Source organism: Cololabis saira, chromosome 20, assembly GCF_033807715.1.
Source record: "Cololabis saira isolate AMF1-May2022 chromosome 20, fColSai1.1, whole genome shotgun sequence".
NCBI classification, from domain to species: Eukaryota; Metazoa; Chordata; class Actinopteri; order Beloniformes; family Belonidae; genus Cololabis; species Cololabis saira.
This window is the reverse complement of record NC_084606.1, coordinates 15,975,141-15,997,338: the sequence shown is the minus strand read 5'-3', so window position 1 is coordinate 15,997,338 and position 22,198 is coordinate 15,975,141. Positions and strand designations below refer to the sequence as shown.

General features: G+C 40.7%; 1 protein-coding gene across 8 annotated transcripts; it reads left to right on the top strand.

Annotated features, from left to right (window-relative positions):
• Window positions 1–14,356: 14,356 nt before the first annotated feature.
• On the top strand, window positions 14,357–20,226 carry LOC133420262 (uncharacterized). Of its 8 annotated transcripts, none has more exons than XM_061709908.1 (7): window positions 14,357–14,418; window positions 16,307–16,424; window positions 16,664–16,763; window positions 16,994–17,128; window positions 17,290–17,362; window positions 18,424–18,786; window positions 19,033–20,226. In XM_061709908.1, exons 2-7 carry the CDS (start codon window positions 16,399–16,401, stop codon window positions 19,215–19,217), a joined length of 882 nt encoding a protein of 293 aa, XP_061565892.1. In that variant the 5' UTR covers window positions 14,357–14,418; window positions 16,307–16,398; the 3' UTR covers window positions 19,218–20,226. The 8 variants fall into 8 exon arrangements, 7 of the variants coding, with proteins under 7 accessions (XP_061565892.1, XP_061565900.1, XP_061565899.1 ...); XM_061709912.1 differs by lacking the exon at window positions 14,357–14,418 and adding an exon at window positions 14,915–15,032 and having other exon boundaries at window positions 18,427–18,786; XM_061709909.1 differs by lacking the exon at window positions 14,357–14,418 and adding an exon at window positions 14,915–15,032.
• Window positions 20,227–22,198: the final 1,972 nt, after the last annotated feature.

The window sequence follows — 22,198 nt, the reverse complement described above, 5'->3', positions numbered from 1 at the left end:
AACACTTTTTTCTCCATGAAAACACGTGATTTATTTATTATCACAAATAAAAAAATGAATGTGCCTCCTGTGGCAACCTTTTGCTGAATAATACTCGATTTAACATTCAAATAAAATATTTCTCCTTTTGCATGTGGAGAATCCTCACCACAAGTTGAGCCATCCCCACCCCAGTCCTCAAATCAGGCACCAACAAGCATCCCTGCGTAATGCTGGGCAGATTAGCACCTTCCTTTCGAACTTATTAAATACAGACGCAATCACAATCCCCGCAAAAACTTTCAGGCTTGGTAAATCTCATTGCGTGTGGTAAATGGACATATTTGCATTTTCCCCTCCCAGTATTTAGCACTTTCTGGCGGGTACGCCCCATATTGATTATTCATCAGGGCAAAAGTACTAAATGGACAGCGTGTGCTATTTTGCTCATTTGAGAGGCGCAGTCCTCTTTGCACGCTGTTAGTAGATCAGCTTGCACATTGGTTTGCGGGTGACGTCAAGTTTGCACACGTTTTTACGCACGCAAACCTTTAGTAAATCAGGCCCTATATGAACTATATGAATACTCACAAAACACCTGTTTTAAAATGCTGGTAAATGTAAGATTTGTCCTGAAATATTTCATAAAGCTGTTTGATGAGCTGTTTCTGGTTGTACATGCCTCCATAGCTGAGAGTCAAGCAGGAGGTAACCTTTAACCTCCCTGAAGAGTATTGTCAGATCCTCCTGACTCAGGAAAACCAGGGCCATCACAGGAGACCGCTCACGTCATGTCCCACCTATCACTTTTTTCACATGATATATTGTGTGTTTAACTTCAACAATGTGAAAAGGGTTAGCTGAATACTTTGTGGATGCACATAATTTTAAAACAAATAAAAAAGCTAGAGAGAGGAGAAAAGAGAGGCCCAGACCTCCTTCCAGGTGAGTCACTCAAGGTATCTTGTTTGTGACGACATGTTCAAAAAGTCTCAGCAAAGCATGAAAACTGAAATCATAACACATATAAAAAATCGCAACTCTGTGCAATTATCTTTATCGTTCATTTTCATTTATTATTCTTCATAAAGTACAATATTGTTATAAAGACATCAAGAATAATGTGATTTTTGAGTTACATTAGAATAAATAAAGTCACATGAACATTAGTTTTAAAGTTTTGTCATGATTTATTTAACAAAAACAGAACATAAACCCTGATTTAAGAGCTGGTAGAAATATCTTTATATCTGAAGTAACACTGCTGTCATGGCTTCCAGGAGGTCTGCGGTTTTCCTCTCCATGCTCAGCAGTAATGTCCCTTTCCTAGGTGGCAACCTGTCATCATTTCATATCCTTCCTAAGCATCTTTACCTGTAGAAGGAAATTGTTTCAAAGTGAAAAAACGGACGGAGAGCTTCACTTGGGGTGATGCGCTCTCGTGGATCCACCGCTAGCATCTGCTTGAGGAGGCTGACGAATGCCATTGTGTCCTGATGAATAATGGGGACATTTTTTCTGGGCTGCTTCATCAGCAGATCATCCAGGGATTTAAACTTGGAAGAAGCACGACATTGTTCCACAATCTCCTCTCCCGTCTCATTTGTGTAATCTTCTGGAGATTTCAGACGCCACACCTCCTGCACCAGGTCAAAAAAGACGTCCGAGTCCAAAGCAGTGTCCAGAAAATCAGCACAGGGCTCACCGTTCAGCTGCACAATCATCCTCATGGCCTCATATTCACATTCATATGGATAAAGATTATCTCCAAGGTACAAGAAAGCAAGAACGCAGCCGAGGGCCCACACGTCTATGCCTTCAGTCAAGAAATTGAGGTTGAGCAGGGCCTCTGGGGATCTGTACGGCAGAATTTGCCGATGACCGCTAGTCCACACTTTAGATGCTTCAATAGCGAGACCAAAGTCAATCAGCTTTACCCTGAAAGGCTGTGACTGATGGTGCACTAACATTATGTTGTCCGGTTTGATGTCACAGTGAACCAGATGGTTGCGTTCAAGTGCTCCGAGAGCCGCCAGCAGCTGCTGACCCATCACTCGGATCTCATGAAGTTGAAGAGGCTGGTAGTGTCTCTTTTTCAGGAAATCATATAAACTCACATCCAACAGTTCGTAGACGAGACAAAAATAGTTTCTGTGAATGAAATGTCCTTTGAAGGTGAGCAGGTTTGTTTTTTTCAGCGTCAATCTTTCTAATTTTTTCCATTGTTTTGGCTTCATATTCTCCAGCTTCGAAACAATCGTTTCTCAGTATTTTTACAGCCACATAATTGTTTGTTGTTGATTCTCTACACTTGGTTGCTAATCCATAAGCGCCCACACCGAGCACCTTTTCGATGTGGTAATTGCAAGAGGTGCCAGTGAGAACTTCATGGCATTGTATGTCAAAAATTGGCTCTGCTCTGAAATTATCATTGTTCATTTCCATTTCTCACAATTAAAGGCTTTTACAAGATAAAACTTCAAAGTGTCTCCTAGATCTCTCCATGAACAGCTCTCCTGCTGCGAGTTATGCTATTTCAGGCCAAAAGTCATATGACGTCACATGACGTGTGTGGCTTTGGTCTTTCTGGGCGTTGTCTTACAAGCTGGAGCATGACGTCACACGGAGGCTGTTCAATTCTATTGTACTCTGTTTTCAAAGAGAAACAAAACTGATGACGATGATGAGATATTTTGTGAAACATCCCATTCAGATTTCAGTGTAAACTTCACAAAAAAGGTCAGAGATAACTTAGTGGCTGAAGAACTATCTAACAATCTATCTAACATCCCACAATTAAGGAAGGAGGGGGAGCTCTTCAGTCAGTATCTGGAAAAACTGGATGTTCTTTACAAAAACAACAACAAGATCATCAGCATCATCAGATGTGAGCGCTCTGAATGAATTTTGGGGTTTGTGGCTACTGACCAAATTCAATGAGAACGACTGTCTATGGCAGCAAGCTGCAAAACATGGGAAAGCTTCGAGAGAGTATCAACACGTGAACTAAAGCCATACAGGAGGACCACTGTTGGGCAGTAGTTGCTGCAATCGAGCATTTGCATCTTTCATCATTCTTTTCTACTCATATAATTCTATTTATGGAACTGCACTTTTTATTGTTATTTTTATTTTTTAATTTAAATTTTCATCTTTTTAATTTTTTATCTTTATATGGGTATTTGGTTTTTGGGGTGTTTTATTTGTATATGACAGTTCTGTGTGAGTGAGATGGAGATGTCAATTTCCCAGAGGGAACCTCCCAAAGGGATTAATAAAGTCGTCTGAATCTGAATCTGAATCTGAAATCAATGCAGCAAAATAAGAATCAAGATCATAACTGCATCAATCAAGCTTCGCAGGATTTGCACAATGCTCTCAAGTGTGTTGAGCTCTACTGTGACCAGCTTGATGCCACTTAGAGATGCACCACACAGACGTCCAACAGTGACTTAGTCACCAGGTTTGACGAACACACAGTTTTCAGTGTCTTTCAAAGCTAACATTAATGAAGCAATAAACACGGTTGTCACGGGGCAAGAGACAGAGGTGGACACATAAATGTGATAAGAAATCTTGTTTCCATCCTCATTTCACCTTCACATGTTCTTCACATGATCCTCCTTTCCAATTCCATGAAGAAAATTAATTCCAGACCCTTTGAGGAGCCTCTAACTCATCAGCAACCCTGAGTTCGACATCTTAAATGATCTCAGATCTCTTGAATCTTTGGGCCTGACTCATAGCTACGTCTTAGATTCAGTGTTCTCTTTGAGGGGCTCTTCTTAGTTTAGTGGGGACATCTCATTCATTTGTCCCATGATGGTTTTCAGCCACTGTGCAGACCAAATGAAAAATCAACTAATAAATAATATTATTCTCAGATTCCAATTTAAAAACAGGCTCCAGAAACAATGAACCACCAGGGCTTCTGTTTTAATTTGGCTTGTTTATTTACCCACATATAGATTGATGTATTACTGTAACACAACTTTTGAAGTGAAAAGAAAAATCACATTATTAGTCATGGCTTCTATATTATATTTCCTCTTCAACATGGAGGAGAAAGGTCCATATGTAACGGCACATGTCACTCTTTTAGCCATGAGGCTAAAAGGCTATCCATCTTTTTATAGAAATTATATTTTCATCTCTGATTTGATCACTCATATAGGCCCTACTCACATTCACATTTCCTGAGTGTCTTAAATGTGTAGTTTTGAGGATTTTAAAATCATTGAATGTAATCTACAATTTGAATGACAATTGTGTTTTAATTAAATATGTTTTTTGGTCGAAATGTACCTACAATCTTTTCTAGTTTTTCTTGTAAATAAAGAAAAAATAGCTTTGCTTGTTTGCTTGTAATTTTGTAAAGTTTGAAAGTTGCAAAAACTTTACATCAATTTCATAAAAAAATAAAAAAAGATTAAAAAATAAATAAAATCAGAGAAAAAAAAGATTATTTGGCTATTAAAATAGCCTAAAAAAGGCTATTTTAATCAGACACGTATTTTATCAACTACCTTTTAGAAATTAAATAAATAATGCTAAAAATATAAATCATAGATGGTTTTATTGAGAAAGTACCACATTATTTCTACTGGTCACATATAGAGATGAATAAAATACAATTTAACATATCATTTAACAATCTGTTAATAAAAATCCTCCATACATATAAAAAAAAAAAAAGAATGAACTTGTAGTCTGGTTGATGGGCCATAGTCCTGTGTTGAACATGGGAAACTTGATTTCAATTCTGAGTCCTAGCTCTGAGGCGTAACTCTGAGCCCAGCCTCTATTTCTTAACGTTGAGAGCATGGTTTCAAACAAAGGAACCTTCAAAATGACTCAAAGCCCCAGCAGGCTTTGCATTTATGGCTCTTCAGTGATGAAGAAAAGCATCCTAATTGAGCATGGACCCCAAAACTCAGGATGGGCCGCAGCCGATTTATGGCAGCCCAGGCCCAGCTTCTCTTCTCCCTCAGCTCTCTCCACTCTCCCATAGAGTTATCCGTGAGCTATGAAGAAGGCCACAGCTCCTATTTTAGCATGAAAAGCTACTAGCTATGGGCCGGCTTTCTCCATTATCATGCCTGAAGAAGGGTCTGCAACAAGTGACCCTTGAATGTTACGAGCCCCAGATGAGCCGAACGAGGGACCCTTGCAGACCAAACCACCTTTTTGTTCAACTACAAAGATCCACTTAAGAGGCTGTTTTGTGTCTGGGCAGAGAAACATAGTTCACACATTTAACTAGTCTAGTTTTAAGTTGTGAGCTGCGCCGCTGATCCCGTCACAACTGTGTTTATTAGTTTAAGTGTGTTTGTTTGTTTTATCGTTTGTCTACTGTTGCATCCACTTTGCTGGATCTTGATGACGTGTTCTTCCACAACAGAAAACAAAACCCTTCCTCATTTCCCAGTGGAATAACCAGAGAACACATGTGAAGTTAGTTTCACACTGGTGTGTCTCTGTGTGGGAAAAATCAAAGGAGCTTGGTTTTAGTTATTCTAGTGTCTTGGGTTTTACTTTCTTCTCTATTTCTCTCATCCTCTCCTACTAACCCCCCACACAGATGCACACTCTTATTTTGGCCATAAAACCTCTTTCATCTGCCATTGTGAATCAGGGGAGACTTATTCACCATGTGACTTGGTCAGCCATCTTTCTTTTGCCACACTACGTGTACGAACAGCCATACGTGTCGTGTCACGTATGCGAGTGACACAATTTAGTTAGTTGTTTGCTTGTGTGTAGTTTAGATATCAGAACTTTCTCCCAAGTGTTGTTTTATTATCTTTTACCACTTCAATTCTGATTCATTTGAATGAGAGAAGTTGTTTGTGTTTATTTTGCACATATTTCTTGCATTTGCTGGTTGCAAAGGTCTGTGCTCTGACTCCTTCCTTCACTGTTATTCTGTAACGCCACCCCTGGCAACAGGCTGGCATGCATAGAGTAACAGCTACTTTGAGACTTTGCTGTTTAGTTATTATTTTCCTGATAAGTCAGGTGCTGTCCTGCTTTGATTGATTCATTTTGATAATGCATTTTGATACGTCATCTTCATTATTAATTATCAATAACTATCATAAGACAATTATTAATAACTCTCTAATAACTGAAACATCACTCCCTTTGTTGCACAACACAGTGGTCCTGCAATCAAGTGTCGTTAGCCATTTATGTAGTGTAAAGTTATTCCTAAACAACAGTTGATGATAAAAGACAGGCACAGAAACAATAGGAACTTGATGTCCATAGCACGCGTTAAAAGTCTTAAAAATCTTATATGTTGCAGGTGCAAATATATCTCATTTTGTTCAAGATGAATAATATAGAAAAAACAGGTTTTTCATTTATGCGGGTGATTTGACAAAAACTGAAAGTTCATAAATAAAAGATTTGAAGGAAAAAAGGTTGGAGGATGCACAAAAGTAGTTTGTTTGGGAGACAAGAATCTGAATTTATTATTATTTGAAATCCATTCCTTTGTAAATTATAACGTGTTTTAACCAAATTTTGAGAAAAGAGGCAAATATACAGGTCAAATGTGCAAATGTCAGAAAACACAATTTCAAAAAACGTCTTCTTTTTTAATTTCTGGTTATTTAAGGTTGATTTCTTCAAGAAAGAAAAACAAAAAAAAGACAACAGTGTTAACCAGATTAACTGCAGATTATTAGGTACAACTCCAGCAGATGGCAGAAGCGCTTCAAGATTGTAACTACCACTCCTTTACCATCGGGTTAATTTGCCTCTCATGAGCACATTGAGTCCATGCTCATAATGTGAAATGTACTTTATAAATAAATTTGACTTGACTTGATGGAATAATGACACTGAAAACAGGTTTCAGTAAAATTGCATAGAAACAAAAGCATCAGAGTTTCGTGTTTTCATATTGGCTGGATTTAATAATGCGTAGTTTCTTAAAAATCGGAGGCATCCATGTACAGGATTGTGGAAATCTCAATGGCATATCTATTATATATACAAATATATACAAAATAATAAAAAAAAATATTAAAATAATAAAAAAGAGAGATATTTTATGTTTTCCAGCTTTCAACTTCTGCTACATATTTGACATGAAAGAGTCTCAGCCAACCTGAAAAAGCTGTTAGTGCAACAAAAACACCTTGCAGGACAGTGTGCCCTGAGGACCAGGCACCACTGACTTAAAGGAATAGTTTTATGGCTGTTACAACTGCAAATGCTTTGGACAGCATCAGTCATGTGACCTGTAAGTTTGAGCTGTTTTGAAACTTCTTTTTCTTCATTCAGCCATGTTGTCAGGAAGAAGACGGGAACACGGGAATCTGCAGACCTTGCAGACGTGTGCAGTAGAATATCACATTTTAAATGCTGTATCTGGTGAAGTCAGTTGTGCCGCGTTTAGTTGAAGCTGAGTTTGTATAAACTGCTGATTACTGGGCTGAGCTCACTGTCAATCAGTCATATAAGGAATACATTCATTGATTTATATGAATTAATCCGATGTGGTACGGATGGATGTGAAATCAAACAATAGAGACCAACTTGTTGTTCTTCAACCAGCCTGTAATCATGTTTATTTCTCTTTTAAAGTTGGACATTTTCACACGGGAGTCTAGGCTCTGAAATTACAGTGATACATATGCATCGGAGCTGAATGCTGAACTGGTGGCAGTGATACACTTGTTGCCATTCATCATAAAACTACAAAGAAGGCTTATACTTACTAGGGACTTGGTGCTTTATGCAAAGCCATCACGGCATTTGCAAATGGTTCAAATGTAATCTAATCCTCTATCCCCTGAAAGGGAACCTGCTCCATTGAAACACCAGGACCAGCACAACTGGTAGCCCCAGTAATGACCCAAATCCTTTGGATCATCAAACAGCTAGCACCAGAAACATTACAAGCAGCCTGGACACAAGATTCAGGACATAGGGCGTGGCTGCAGCATAACAACGGTTAAATGAGCTGCTCATTTTGCAAAACGTGTAAGGTGGTGGAAACGTGGGGCAGATTCATCAAAAAAATATCGTATTGCTAGAGATGCAGAGGTGCAGCTGCAGTTTGATGAGGAAACGAGATGCATCTCAAAACTTTATAGCAGAAAATGAATTGACTAATGTAAAATTTTGGCTGCGTGCACAGCTCCGTTGTTCTGATAACGATATTACAGTTTTATCTGAATGCTTAGGCGCTAATCATGTTCTTGTAGCACAATTTCTAAAACTATTAATACATATAGCAAAACCACTCACTGAGTTAGCCAAACTAAAAGCACAAATACTGCTTTGCACTCAGTTTGTAATTTTGTAACACACACTTTGCAAAACTGTAGGCACAATTCGCTGCTTACACTCAATTGCCAATTTCCAAAACACTCCTAGCAAAATTATACACAGGTATGGCTATTATTTACACTATTTTGCCAACTGTCTGGCACACTTTGCAATCAGCCTAAGCACTATAAATAAGCCACAGGTAAGCTGTCTGTGTGGAGTACAATGGAAGGAGCAAGAAGAGTAAGAATCAGAATCAGAGGGGGCACGGTGGCGCAGCAGGTAGTGCAGCCGTCTCACAGCAAGAAGGTCCTGGGTTCGATTCCCGCCGGGGATGCTGTGGGCGCTGAAGTGCGTGTTAGTTCCCCCATGACTTCAGTGCCCACACCCTGGGTGGGGTTGGCGAAAGGATCTTTCTGTGTGGAGTTTGCATGTTCTCTCCGTGTTCCCTTGGGTAGCTAATGGGAGCTACCCTCACAAAAACATGCACACAGTCCTGGGCTATACATGCCCCCTCTGGCCAATCGGGGCGCCAGATGGGGTGGGGAGGATCCGGCCGGAAGAACGTGATCCTTCCACGTGCTACGTTCGGCCGGAGAAACCTCACCCTGTCTGGTGAAAAGATGCGGCCTGCTCACTCCTCAGGTTAAGGAGGAGACCTGAGCTCAGTGCAGGGCCCTCCCAGGGTTGGTAGAGGATGGCAATGCCCAGGACTGTTAGGTAGGAGCACTGGGTGATAAAATGGGGAAAAAAACCGGGATAAAAATATTAAAAAAAAAAAAAAAAAAAAGAATCAGAGGAGTTGGAGGGAGAGGACGTGGAGGTGAAGGAGTTGGAGGGAGAGGACGTGGATGTCACAGTTTCACAGTGTAGGATAGGTTTTTTTTACTGGTTAACTCACTCCCTTGTCTTTCCAGATCCTGCCACTCTAATCAGCCAGAAATCCACTCATTCCCTTCACCTGTGCTTCCCCAGCCAGCTCCACACCTGGTTTCCCTCATCAGCAGTTCCCCTCATATACCGGCCCATTTCCACCTTCTAGTTTGCCAGATTGTCGTGTGCTTTTGCCCTGCTTTCCAGCCTTCCTGATTTCTGTCCTGTTCCTGCCTGCCTGTAACCCTGCATGACTCCTGGTTTTTTGATTTTTGCCTGCCCCCTTGGACTTGTTTGCCTGTCTGCCCGGTTTGACCCCTGCCTGCCTTTGACCAGTATTAAAGACTCTGATTCTGCCTGGTGTTGTGCTTTTGGGTTCTCTGTCCTGTCTGAGCCAGGACAGTGGAGGTGAAGAAGCAAGAGGGAGAGGACGTGGAGGTGAAGGAGTTGGAGGAAGAGGACGTGGAGGGGAAGGAGTTGGAGGAAGAGGACGTGGAGGTGAAGAAGCGAGTGGTGTAGAGGAAGTTGGAGGAAGAGGACAAGGAGGAGCAAGAGGAGGACGAGGAGGGGGAAAAAGAGGGGGAAGAAGGGCCAGAGCAGACCTGATATGTCATCATATGGGACAATGTTAGTTTCCATAGGGCTGCTTTGGTCCGCAACTGGTTTACCGATCACCCACTCTTCATGGCACTCAACCTCCCACCATACTCTCCATTCTTAAATCCCATTGAAGAGTTATTTTCTGCCTGGCGCTGGAAAGTCCACGACTGCCATCCCCATCAACACGCAGCCCTTTTACAAACAATGGAGGAGGCATGTGGAGATATTGAGCAGGCATCATGTCAGGCCTGGATACGGCATGCAAGGAGGTATTTTCCCCGGTGCCTTGGACTGGAGGACATCGCATGCGATGTGGATGAGATTTAGTGGCCGGTCCCAGAGAGACGGCATGATGTAGGCTGATTGTCTTTTTTTTGTGAATTTATTATTTTGTGATCTGTGCTGTGTCTTTGTTTTGACAAGTGTGAATAAACACCAATACTTGAAGTTTGGTTCCTGTGTGTTTACAGAACTATGACAAAAGTATGACCTCAAACTGACCTAGTCTACCTTGTGCACAGAAAAAAAAAAAAGCCAAATGTGTTTTGTATTCATACCATCAGTGTGTAGTTGGCACATTATGTGTTTACTGTCTGATATGAAAACACCATTTTTACTAAGGTGTGAAGAGTTAATCAAGCTGTGTTTGCTTTTGCAAGAGAACTATAACGTTTTGATAATTTGGTGAAAGGTTTTCTCATTTGTGTGTAGAGAGAACAAACTGGAACTCAAACTAAAAAATGTACTCACCTGTGAACATAGGTAGGTTGTGCATGACCTCTTACAAATGTTTTATTTTTTTTTGCAAGAAAAACAAGCCTGTCTGCTGAAACCATCTTTCGTCCATTATTGCAGTTGCAACTGTATCTTTAGCGTTAGGGTCAGCTTCTAGGTTTAGTGTCTCTCCTCTTTTTGTAGGGTACACCACAGTTAAATACAATTTGCAACAAGCTTTGTGTGGAGGTATAAGGCAGGCAGGGCTTTGAATCCAGTGGTTTTCCAGGTTTTGTGGCAGTGACAGGGGCAGACTGATGTTTAATACACTCTTGATACCGGAGTTTGCACTGCTGTTGCAAATGATGATAAAGAATTAACGTCTTTGAAGATTTTGATGTAACCTACTTTCATCTTCCCCTCCAAACTACTGAAAACAGTTATTTTACAAGATCTTCGACTAACTCTACCCTCCAACGGCCAGGTAAGTAACTGCAAAGAATACTAGTTCAGCATCAGCCTCGACCCAGAGGTTACAATGGTCGGTGCTTGGAAGAATCAAGCCAGGATGAAAAGAAATCACGTGACTGCCACGAAAACAAAAGAAAAACCATATTTAAACCTATGATGCTCATGAGGGGTTTTCATATGTGGAAAAACAAGTTTGCCAAGACACGTTAGCCTAAATACCCGCCTCTGGTGTTTTGTTTTTGTGATTATTGTCTATTTCTGAGGTGGAGGAATGTATGCTGGCTTAGCATGCAGTGTACTGTAAATATAGTTCGTGGAAGAGCCAGAAAACTTCACCAAAATGAGCAGATTGCAACTATTACTCTTGTTGGGGTGGTTAACCAAATTTAGGTCCTGAATGGAACATAGCCTTGATGTAAATGTTCCAGGCATCAAATTCAAAGAGTGAATATTTTTTAAAGAAAACAAAGTTCCTCAGTTTGAACATTAGAGATGTTGCCTTTGTGGTGTAAACAGTTACATTTAGGTTGAAGTATTTGCAAATCATTGTATTTGGATTTCATTTACGGTTTTCACAACATTACAACTTTAATAAAACTTTCCTACAATATTTTTGTAGGAAATTTACAGTAAATCAAGATGAGAGGGTAGGAAAGTCCCACAGGCAGGACCAAAGTATAGATAAAGAAGGAGATGTATTTGATTAGTTTGCACTCAAAGGAAAGTAAATACCAGAACAAGACATTTTTCTAATTTCACGCATTAACCACGCCCACTTTACATTTCTGACCAATCACACATTTCTGACACACAAGATAAAATAGTTTTTGCCCGCTGCAACACGTGATTATGTTACAAAAATGCAGACTCGCTCTCCCTCTCTCTCTCTCTCTGTCTCACACACACACACACACACACACACACACACACACACACACACACACACACACACACACACACACACACAGTATATATATATATATATATATGTATAATCTGAAGTTTGTGTTTACTGTTAGTTGGTTGTTTTTGTGTAGTTTAGCCATCAGAATTGATCCTAAGTGTTGTTTTATCATCTTTTAGCACTTGTGTAAATACATTCTGATTAATTTGAAATGAGAGAAGTTGTTTGTGTTTATTTTATACATATTTGTCACAACTGCTGGTTGCAAAGGCCGGTGCTCTGACTCCTTCCTTCACTGTTATTCTGAGGAATAACTTACCTTGAGACTGATTTTGGTGTTTAGTTATCATTTTCCTGATTATGTCAGGTGGTGCCCAGTTTTATTAATTCATTTTGATAATTCAATTTGATAAATAATCTACTTTATTAATTATTATTAATTGTCGAACCAGCACCCCCTCTGTGGCACAACAAAAATGTCCCCTGAAAAGAATTAAAGTTGTCTTTATTTGTAGTTTTCTTTCCATCAGACAACCCACGTTTTAGCAGAGATATTTCATACCAGCGACAGTTTTGCATTATTTGAATCATCAGCCGTTGTGCTGCCGATGTCATTTATCAGCTGACTGGTCTGGTAACGAAATCTTGACAGGACAGACAAAGTACTGCATTTTTGTCCAATTCCATCCTGTCCTTTGGTTGAACTAGTAACTGGCGGAGCGTGATGTGTGGTTTACAGTAACTGCTTTATTGATGTGGTGTTACTTCATGATGTGTTGTATAGTTATAATGTTATTTTGATTATCGTTGTCTTCCTGTTTCTGTTTTGTTCATCTTTTGTTTTTGCCCCTTTTGTTTAGCTTGTTGTTTTTTCTTTATTTATGGCTCCTCTTGGATATTGGCAAAGTGTGAGTGCATGTTGTTTGTATATTTGTATGTTTCCTCATCATCTCTGACTTTATCGTCTGTTGTGATGTCGGCCCGGTTATAAAGCGTTCTCACAACTGAGAGTTTGTGTGCCGTGGGGTGTTCTGATGTGCAGAAGAGGTACTGGTCTGTATGAGTGGGTTTTTTCTGTGAACTGTGATTAATGGCCCTTTTGCACTAGTACCACCTCAGCTCGCTTCCACCAGCCACGGCCCCGTTTTGCGCTTTTCCACTAGGGGCTGAGGCGGGTAGAGCTGCTCCAAGCAGATACTTTTTCTGTAACCATTCTGGCGAGGTTCTAACCGGGCTGAGCCGGGACTATTTCCGACGTCATCACATTACAGGCAGCTGATTGGTCGGGGGGCGGGGCCATCACCACCCTCCACGACTCTGATTGGTCGGGGGATGTAGACGGGCTGTTTTACTCTCAGCCGCTCGCGGCTCCAGCTGATTTCTCATCTGCGCCGACACGAACAAAGGTGCTGCGCAATCGAGTACTTCACAGCCGCTTCACCCAAACCTGCCCACTTCTCACCTGGCTGTGGAAAAACAAACGGGGACAAAACGGGTGGAGCCGCGACGAGCCGAGCCGGGCTAAGGCGGTACTAGTGCGAAAGGGCCATTAGTCCTCTGTTGAAACTGTTTCTTCTTTGTCCGTAAAGGTGTGTTTTCACAGATTGCGTACCAATATATCACTGGTGTTGAAGTGCATTTGTACACATGTGCTCTTTCTTTCTATTAACAGTTTTTAGATCTGGCATTGTTTTGTTATGGCAACCTCTTTTTCATATTTTAGTTTGGGGTGTGTGTTTATCTCCTTCCTCATGTTTTGTTCCAGCGTGATGTTTCTTGGAAAGCGTCCATTTCTTCTTTCATATGTGTGTTAATTTTGTTCACTGTTGTTCTTATCCGTTCTCTGATCAGAACCTTTACTGTATTTGCTTCGTGTGTGATGTTTTTCTTGTTTTTGTTGTACAGATGGGGCTTGATGTCGGTTCGCCTGTGTTACTGTATATTCTCAACTTCTCAATTTTCTATAATATGATATTTGCAGTTTTTCTTTTCATCAGAGATTGTTTCACAGCTGCAACAGTTTTGGCTGTTAACTTCAGCCTTCTTCAAAGAATCATCCGACTTGCTGCTGAGGTGACGTCCATCAGCTGACTGAGTCTGTGAGCCCTATCAAAGTTGGTAGGGCTCACAGGCTGCAGTTGTCTGATAAAAAGTACAGATATCATATTAAAGAAGACAAAATTAATCTGTTCAACCTAAAGCTGTCTTTATTTTCTTCTTTTTGCAATACACTTTTCAATTTATATTTATTCATATTTAAGTGATTTATTTATTTCAAGATTTATCTCATAGAAGCTACATGAAACAAAAGAGTACCCAAGTTAAATTACCTGGCTTCCCCTTAGCTTTGTCAATGTCTAAAATTATCATAAAGTTTTGTTTGTTATCCTTTAGTTTGATCAGGGCAGCTGGGTAGCGCCGCTGCAGTATTTGATTTGTATTCAAAACCGAAAGGCTGGAAAATTATGGGGCGTGGCCATGGTGAAAAAGAAACTAAAATGATGTAAATAAAAGAAATCAGATTTGCGATCACATAGCATATCAGGAACACTAAAGACACACATCGCTTCCACGTTTTCTCATCTCAATTACAAGTGAGTACCATTTCCACCCTACAATTCATGCAATACAAAATAAAATGTAGATAATGTGTTGTCTGTTATGGAGTTTTGTATATATTGTTTGTGATTAATAGCAAAACTCTGGAAATGGTGCGTGATTGTGCGTCTTTGTCGGTGAGAATGTGGTATAATGTGGTATGAATGTATTGATATTAACCATGGGCGCAATTTCCACTGGGGACAGGGGGCACATGTCCCCCCCACTTTTCAAAATCATGTTTTTGTCCCCCCCACTTTTTATAGTTTAAAAACTAACGGTAGGCTCAGCCTGTAATTGCGAATCATCAAGACATCAGACCTGCGCAAAGGTACTGACGGCCCCGCAGCCCTGCTCTCCCTCCTCCCCTCCGTGCTGCTCAAGGCTGATTTATGGTTCCGCGTTAAATCGACGCAGAGCATACGGCGTGGGGTACGCGCCGACGCGCACCTTACGGCGTATGTTCTGCGTTGATTTAACGCGGGACCATAAATCAGCCTTCACAGACAGACAGCCAGGACGCGGCGCAGAAATGAAGAGGAGCCGGCAGCTCTGTTTAAAATCCAGTTTTGCAGCGGGACAAAAAAGCAGCAGCACTGCTGTGTTGCAGGTAGGCTGTGCAGAGATGAGTAGCCAAATATTACTCAACATTACTTTTTATGCTATTGTCGCTAGTTAGCTAAGATGTTAAATATAAAAATAGTGAGTGAGTGAGAGAGAGAGAACCAACACTATAATACCCCCTATAATACACACACACACACACACACACACACACACACACACACACACACACACACACACACACACACACACACACACACACACACACACACACACACACACACACACACACACACACACACACACACAGAGCTTGAAGGTGACAACAGACTGCCAGGAAAAGGCTATTAGTATTGTTACTTTAGAACAATATTACCCCAGTAAAGTAAAAAGAACTTTGCATTACGGGACAGAGTATGGAAAGCATATTTTCTCTCTGCTGTTACTTCACTAACTGTAATGTTGGACTTACACCACAGGCTCAAACTCAGAGAGAGGCCGGGGAAAGCAGTAGCACTGTAGTGCAGGTAGGTTAATATGTTGTAAATGGTTAGGTGATTTTGGTTTGTTTATAAGGAAAGGAAGAAATGAACATGATCTATTTTCATATTTCATAGGAGAAATATGTGGACAGGCACAAGTGAAGAAGTGCAGGCAGGCAGGCAGGAACCCAACCATGTTAGCCCAAAAGTGATTGTAGAACAGCATCTCAGCAACAAAACCTTAAGATCAAGAGAAGTGGTACTGTGAATTTCCTTGGCTCCATTATAAACAAGGAGGAGTCAATGGAATCCTATGTTTTTTCTGTGCCCAAGCTTTTGAAAATGAAAAATCAAGCCTGGCCAAGAATGCAGATCCAGCATTTTCCCAAAAGGGGCAAAAAAAAGTTAAAAAAGTGTCTAAAAAAGTAAATGCATACTAAAATTGTTTGATTGTTAGCATTCAGTCTTTGCAGATTGCGGCTCTATTTTAGAATATATATTTTGAAGAGAGACTGGTTACAACAGTTTAATAAACTCAGTCATGTGACGGAAACACAACTTTAGACGTAAAAAAACGTGTTTCTGAACCGCATTTCCTCCATAACAACAGTTTATTGTGTTTATTCCAGTTTTATCCAGCAGGGTTTATGCGTCTGTAAGAAGTGCGTCTGCTCTCTTTAACTTCACATTCTCATCTTCTGCTCCACTTTCCTCCAGAATCACGTTCAACATAAACTCACTACAACTATTCACATCTACAGTTAAAATCATCAGTTGAAATACTAGTAAAGTCTTGTGAAACTGAGGTTTTCTTTGTTTTTATCTTAATGATTTGAAGGTTTGAATGAAATCATCACATCTTTGTGCCAGTGCGCCGGGGTTCCCTCCTTATTATGAACTATTGAACTGAGTTTAGCAAATGAAGCCAACATGACGACCAAAACCGGGATTCTCAAGTAAGAATTTTGATTTACTGACCTAGTTGGTCCGTAATAATCAGTGTATCATTCGCTCTTTCTATTTTCAATTGTCAAAAAATTAAAAAGTGCCTTTTTATTTTGTTTATCATTTTTTAATCTAACACATAAACCGAAACAAGTCTTGGTTTTTCATAATGCAAATGTATTCATGTCTTTTGTGCAGTTTAGAGTGTCGTTTTGATGACAGTTGACTTGTAGCTTGTTGTTTGTCTCAGTGGTTGGACAGAAAGACTTGCATGTCCCCCCCCCGGTCTCAGTACTTGTTCGATCACATTACAGAGATGCAGCAACCATAACAAAGGCCGCCTGAAACAAGTATGAGATGAAATCTTGTTTCTTACTGAAATAGACAGCAAAACTGGACTGACTGGATTTGCAACGGCTATTTCATTAGACGTTATTCTGTAAATCATCTGTTTCTGTTTGGGTTCAATGTCTCATTCAAAGTGAGAGAAATGATGAAGTCCTGAACATGTTCTGTGTGGGTGAATCTCCATGGACACTAGTTGCAGCGTCATCATCTGACTCTTTTTACTGTCCAGTAGAGTCCAGGACTTCCTCCGGTGGGATTCCAAAATAAAAGACCCTTGACAGCGAGAGCACGTCCCCCTGAACATCAACACCTCAGCAAAGACTCAAGGAGGTCTGTTGTTGTTCTGTCCGTCATCAACAGACCAAAGGTGGGTTACAACAGGAGGATGTTTCTGTCTGAACAATCTCTGTGTTTGAAGGAAACTTTCATCTGATCAGAAAGGAGGTGTTGGATGAAGTCACACTGTAGATGTTTGTTGTTGTAGCTGTAAAGTGTGAACTTTAACCTCATGTGTGGGTCACTTTCCAGCTCTGTGTCCCTCACAGGGAGAAGATGATCTGCAGGATCCTGCTGCTCATCATCCTCACATCACATGTCTGTGGTCAGTTTAAACCTTCACTTTATTAGGTTAAACACACTTTAACATCACTAACAGATCAACGACTCCGTACGGCGCGCGTCACTGCGTAACCTACGCCGTAGGCTCTGCGTCGATAGAGATCTCAGTCCTTACATCTATGTCTAGTTTATTATGTGGAAATTGCAGAAAATAGATTAGACAATTTCCCATACGAAAGCGTGTGTCGTTTATTGAAAAGTCTCAGAACACTGAATCAACAAAAAGGAGCTCAACGTCATGACCACATTTAAAGGGACAGCGATCCCTGAACCGTCATAGTTGCATGAAGGACAACATGCTGCATTTAATAATGAATGGTGTGTAGAACCGAAATTAATAAACAAGGTGAATTATGACCGTAACATTCACTACAATTACTTCATTTTTATCTATAAAATCAAGTTATAATTTAAGAAAACTTAGTTTTTTCCAAATCTGTCATTGTGGCTGATAATAAGAGCTCTGACAGCTCTGATAATAATAACAACAATAATAATAATAATAATAATAATAATAATAATAATAATAATAATAATACATTTTAACTAGCAGCACCTTTCAAGGTACTCAAGGACACTTTACAAGAATATAATAAATAAAAACAGAAAAAGAACAATAGAAAAACAAGTGAAGAAGAGATTATACAGTAAGTTGTATTTGATGTGAAACAGATGTGTTTGGAGTCTGGACCTGAACTGGGTTCATGGTCACTATTCCAGATGTGGGGGGTCCAGAGCTGCTCTCCGTGGTGCTAAAACGGGGGGAAGACACAAGAGGTGGAGGGAGGACCTGGGAAGAGAGTGGGGGGTAAATACAGATCAGATCAGACAAGTGTGTGTGTTGGGGGGTTCTGGGTTCTGAGTTCTGGACCAGTTGGAGTTTATGGAGATATTTGTTGAGGAAACCAAAGAAAAATTAATTACAATAATCAGCACCTCTGATACCACACTCACATTTCCAATCAGGTTTTTTACTGGTTTAAAAGTACAAAAACTACAGAAATGTGTCAACATCCTCCTCTCTTTCCCTCTCTGTCTCCTCAGCAGCAACATTTGTAGTGAATGTGACACAGAGCTCCTATCAGACAGAGGAGAACCACAACATCACCCTGGAGTGGACCTTCACCCCCAAACCTGGAACCTCCTCCAGACCTCCTGACATCTACTGTGAACTCAGAACTTATCTCAGACCCTTAGTCCTGTTTCATGTGGTGAACAGAGTTGAAATGACCTTTTATCACGATGGACAGTTTAGAGGACGAGTCCAGAGCGACAGAGATGCTCTGAGAGAGGGACGACTAAGACTCCACATGTCCAGACTCAGGACTGAGGACTCAGGACAGTACTGGTGTAAAGTGGAAACGGAGCAAGGAGGGGGCTATGCCAGCTGTGAAGTCCTCGTCTCTGGTAAGTCCTCAGTTGTGAGTTAGAACTGAGCAAATGTAGCAACATCAGCACTAATTTAAGCTTCTGACATAAGTCATAAATATTAAACCTCTAATTTAGAGTCTGAATACGACACCTGCAGACGACTCAAGATGATGTCAACTCTGAGTCTACAGAAAGTGTCTCAGAAAGACAGTTTTGTCCTCAGGACAAAACTAACTGCTAACTACAAGCAAGTTTACAAACATATTTTTACTTCTTTTTCAGCAGCTGCTGATCTCCAGTCTCAGACACCGACGATTGTCCCAGAACAAGAAGATCAGGAGAAGACCAGATCCTACGCTGAAGGAGGAGCTGGACGATTAATTACATTAGGAGTTGGAGGAGCTTTTGCAGCAGCTGCTCTTCTGATTATTTATGTTACAGTTTTAGTGAAGATAATGAGAAAATAACGTCTTGTTGTGTCTCAGAGAATCAACCCTCCAGGAGTCGTACCCACGTCTCTGATTAATCACAACTTGATGATTTGAGTCACTAAACTGAGCGACTGCAGGACTCCTCCTTCATCTGATTGGAGGACAAGAAAACTGACTGCCATTGATCCAGAGATGAATAAATATTTGATCAATAACTACAACTGATCATTTGTAGAGTTATTGATCAAATAAACCCTGCTGGTCTGTGACAGATGTTATCTGCACATCTGGACAAACCTCTGATCTCCTCAGCTGTGACTTCACTAAAGTATTTAGTGACATTATTATCATCCGTATTAGTGTTGCCACAACAACGGATTCAAAATCCCCAACTCTGGTCCTACAACAGAGTGACAGATGGACCAGATCCTGGTTCTGGTGGGATTGTGAGGTTAATCAACTCTTTTGAATTAAGATTGTCATTATGAAAATAAAAAACTATCAGAATAGGAACAGAAGTCACCAGACAGGCCATTCCCTGAAGGAATTTAGGGGGGGTTGTCTGCTTTGTTAACAGCTGACCAGTGTCTTTAGACACATCTGTGCAAAGCCTCACAGATTTCTTGTTTGTCCAGAAGGTGCTCATTTATTGACCCTTCATGTTGTTTCAAGACGTTAAGCTGACTTAAAGGTTAGCTAGGTTTAGTTGGACCATCTGATAACACGAGACCCCCATGAAGTTTGGCCTGGTGACTTCTGGTTTGTAAATAACCCAGTGTTTTTAAAAACCATCTGTTCAAACCTCCAACAAGAGGTCCTGTTTTAGTTGACCTCTTGACTCTTTGTGTTTTAAGGATGTCTGTTTGTTTCTTCATACCAAGCCTCTTTAACTGAAAAGTCATGTGTGTGACCATCTGTTTTTGTCAATTGTCCATCCACTGTCTACCATTGGTTGTCTTAACATAGCCAACGCCTGTCAGTTTTTCAATAAATACCTCCTGCAAAGAAAAACCCAGCAAGCATTCCGTCGAGAGCCACAGAGAGAGAGCCGTGTTGCTCGACAGGGCTCCGACTTTGCTTCACTTCTGCGCAGAAGGCCTTAAAAATCATTTCTGACAGTTTCCGGTGTCTTTTTCTAAGTTATTAATATTTTGATGACTTTTTAACCTAACAGGATCTCTTCTAATAGAACCTCTGCTGGGTGTTGAAGTAGAAGTATGCAGTGGGCGAGGGTTTGATCCGTCAGACAGAGCGAAATGGCAAGGGATCCTATGTGGAATCTGAGGCCACAGCTACGCTCGGCGTTAGCAGCGTCCAGCAACCAAAACGTTGCGGTTTCACATTATTCTGGCGAGATCTGAAATAACTTTGCAACAAGGAGCAACCGAGTGATTATGTACATTCACTGAGTGAATATTATGAAAGTAAAATATATATTTCTCGCTAGAAATGTAATCAAAATGCATTTTTATGCAGAAACTAATTCAAAATGTTTATTTTTTTCACTAAAAAATGAAAAATGTCCACCATGTTTTTTGGTGTAATGGCCAGAATCTTGAAAGTCACGTGACTGGAATACGAATAGGCAGAAATAATAGGCAGAAAAATGTAACAGTTATACAATTCAAGGGCTATTATTGTAACCCCTCTACGTTTTTGCACTTTGGACCAACGTAGGCAGGGTACATTTTTATGTGAGACTGGGTTGGTGTGTGTCAGGGAGTTTCTTAGTAGATGTGGATCCTCTGCTAGAGCCCCTAGTTTAACTATGTGAGTGTATAAAAAGTGGATAAAAAGGTCTTTTTTAATCTCCATATCAGTCCACTACAAATGTTGGATTTGTGTCCACAGCAGCCATGAACTGTCCTCCTCACGGTGACACTAGTAAATCCAACAGAGTTAAAACAGGAAGGACAATCCTGCACCAGCCGCCCTTTTAATCCACTTTTTGTTCACTCACAAAGATGAAATTGTCCTGATTTTTCCGGTTCAACTTGAAGCAGTTGTCTCATTAATTCTGGACATGAACCGATTGGAAAACATCTTCTTCTTCTTCAGCAGCTGCTGATCTTCCACCTCAGACACCAGCACCCAGATCCTTCACTGCGGCACGAGTTGTAGTATTTGTTGCAGCACAAGTTGGAGCTGTTGCAGCAGCTGCTCTTCTGATTAGAGTTTTAGTGAAGAAAATGAGAAAAAAGAGAGAATCCTCGAGTAGTTGTACCCACGTCTCTGAATCACAACGTGATGATTTTAATTACAAAACTGAAAAGGACTCCTCCTTCAACATCTGGTGAGCTGCTGGAGTCTGTCCTAGGTCTCCGAGGGAAGAACCTCCACAACACGGAGAACATGCAAACTCCACCTAAAGACCTGCTGGGAGTCGAACCAGGAACCTCCTTGCTGTAAAGCAGCAGTGCTGACTTCTACACCACTGTGCTTGTCAATCATTGTTCTTCCTAAAACACTTCATATCAGTCATTACTGTCAGATATCTTTAGCCTTTACTCTAAACTCAGGGCAGGGAAGGGGGACGGGGGGACGGGGGGGAGTGTAAATAAGATAAATCCCAAAGTGCTGTTTGACACAATCGATTGTCTTGTATGTCCTGCTGCGCCAGTTTCTCCTGTTTTTTTGTGAAGCGGACAGCAATGCATTATTGATATTTTTACTGACAAAATTAAGTCGATCAAGCAGAAAATCCCTCCCCTTTTGTGCGGAACCCCTGCTGTCGTTGAGCCTGTCTCCAGCTTGTGGTCCTCATTTAGGTCTGTGACTCTTGATATATCAGCACTGGTGACCAAGATGAAACTCCTCTTGCTCATCGGATGTCCTTCCGTGTAGGCTTTTTGTGAAAGTGTTTGAGGTAATTGGCCCCTGGGTTACCGAAATGGTTAACCTCTCTCTTTCTTCCGGTGTGTTTCCCAATGCATTTAAGCATGCTATGGTGGAGCCTTTACTTAAAAAAACAGGCTTAGACCCGACTGTCCTCAGTAATTTCAGGCCGATCTCTAAGC

Excerpts from the sequence above, each read along its gene's own strand:
- LOC133420262 (XM_061709908.1), top strand. The coding sequence starts at position 16,399 with ATGACGACCAAAACCGGGATTCTCAA. Across the intron at positions 16,764-16,993 it reads ACAAAGGCCGCCTGAAACAA|AGTCCAGGACTTCCTCCGGT; the intron begins GTATGAGATGAA and ends ACTGTCCAGTAG. Across the intron at positions 17,129-17,289 it reads CCGTCATCAACAGACCAAAG|CTCTGTGTCCCTCACAGGGA; the intron begins GTGGGTTACAAC and ends GTCACTTTCCAG.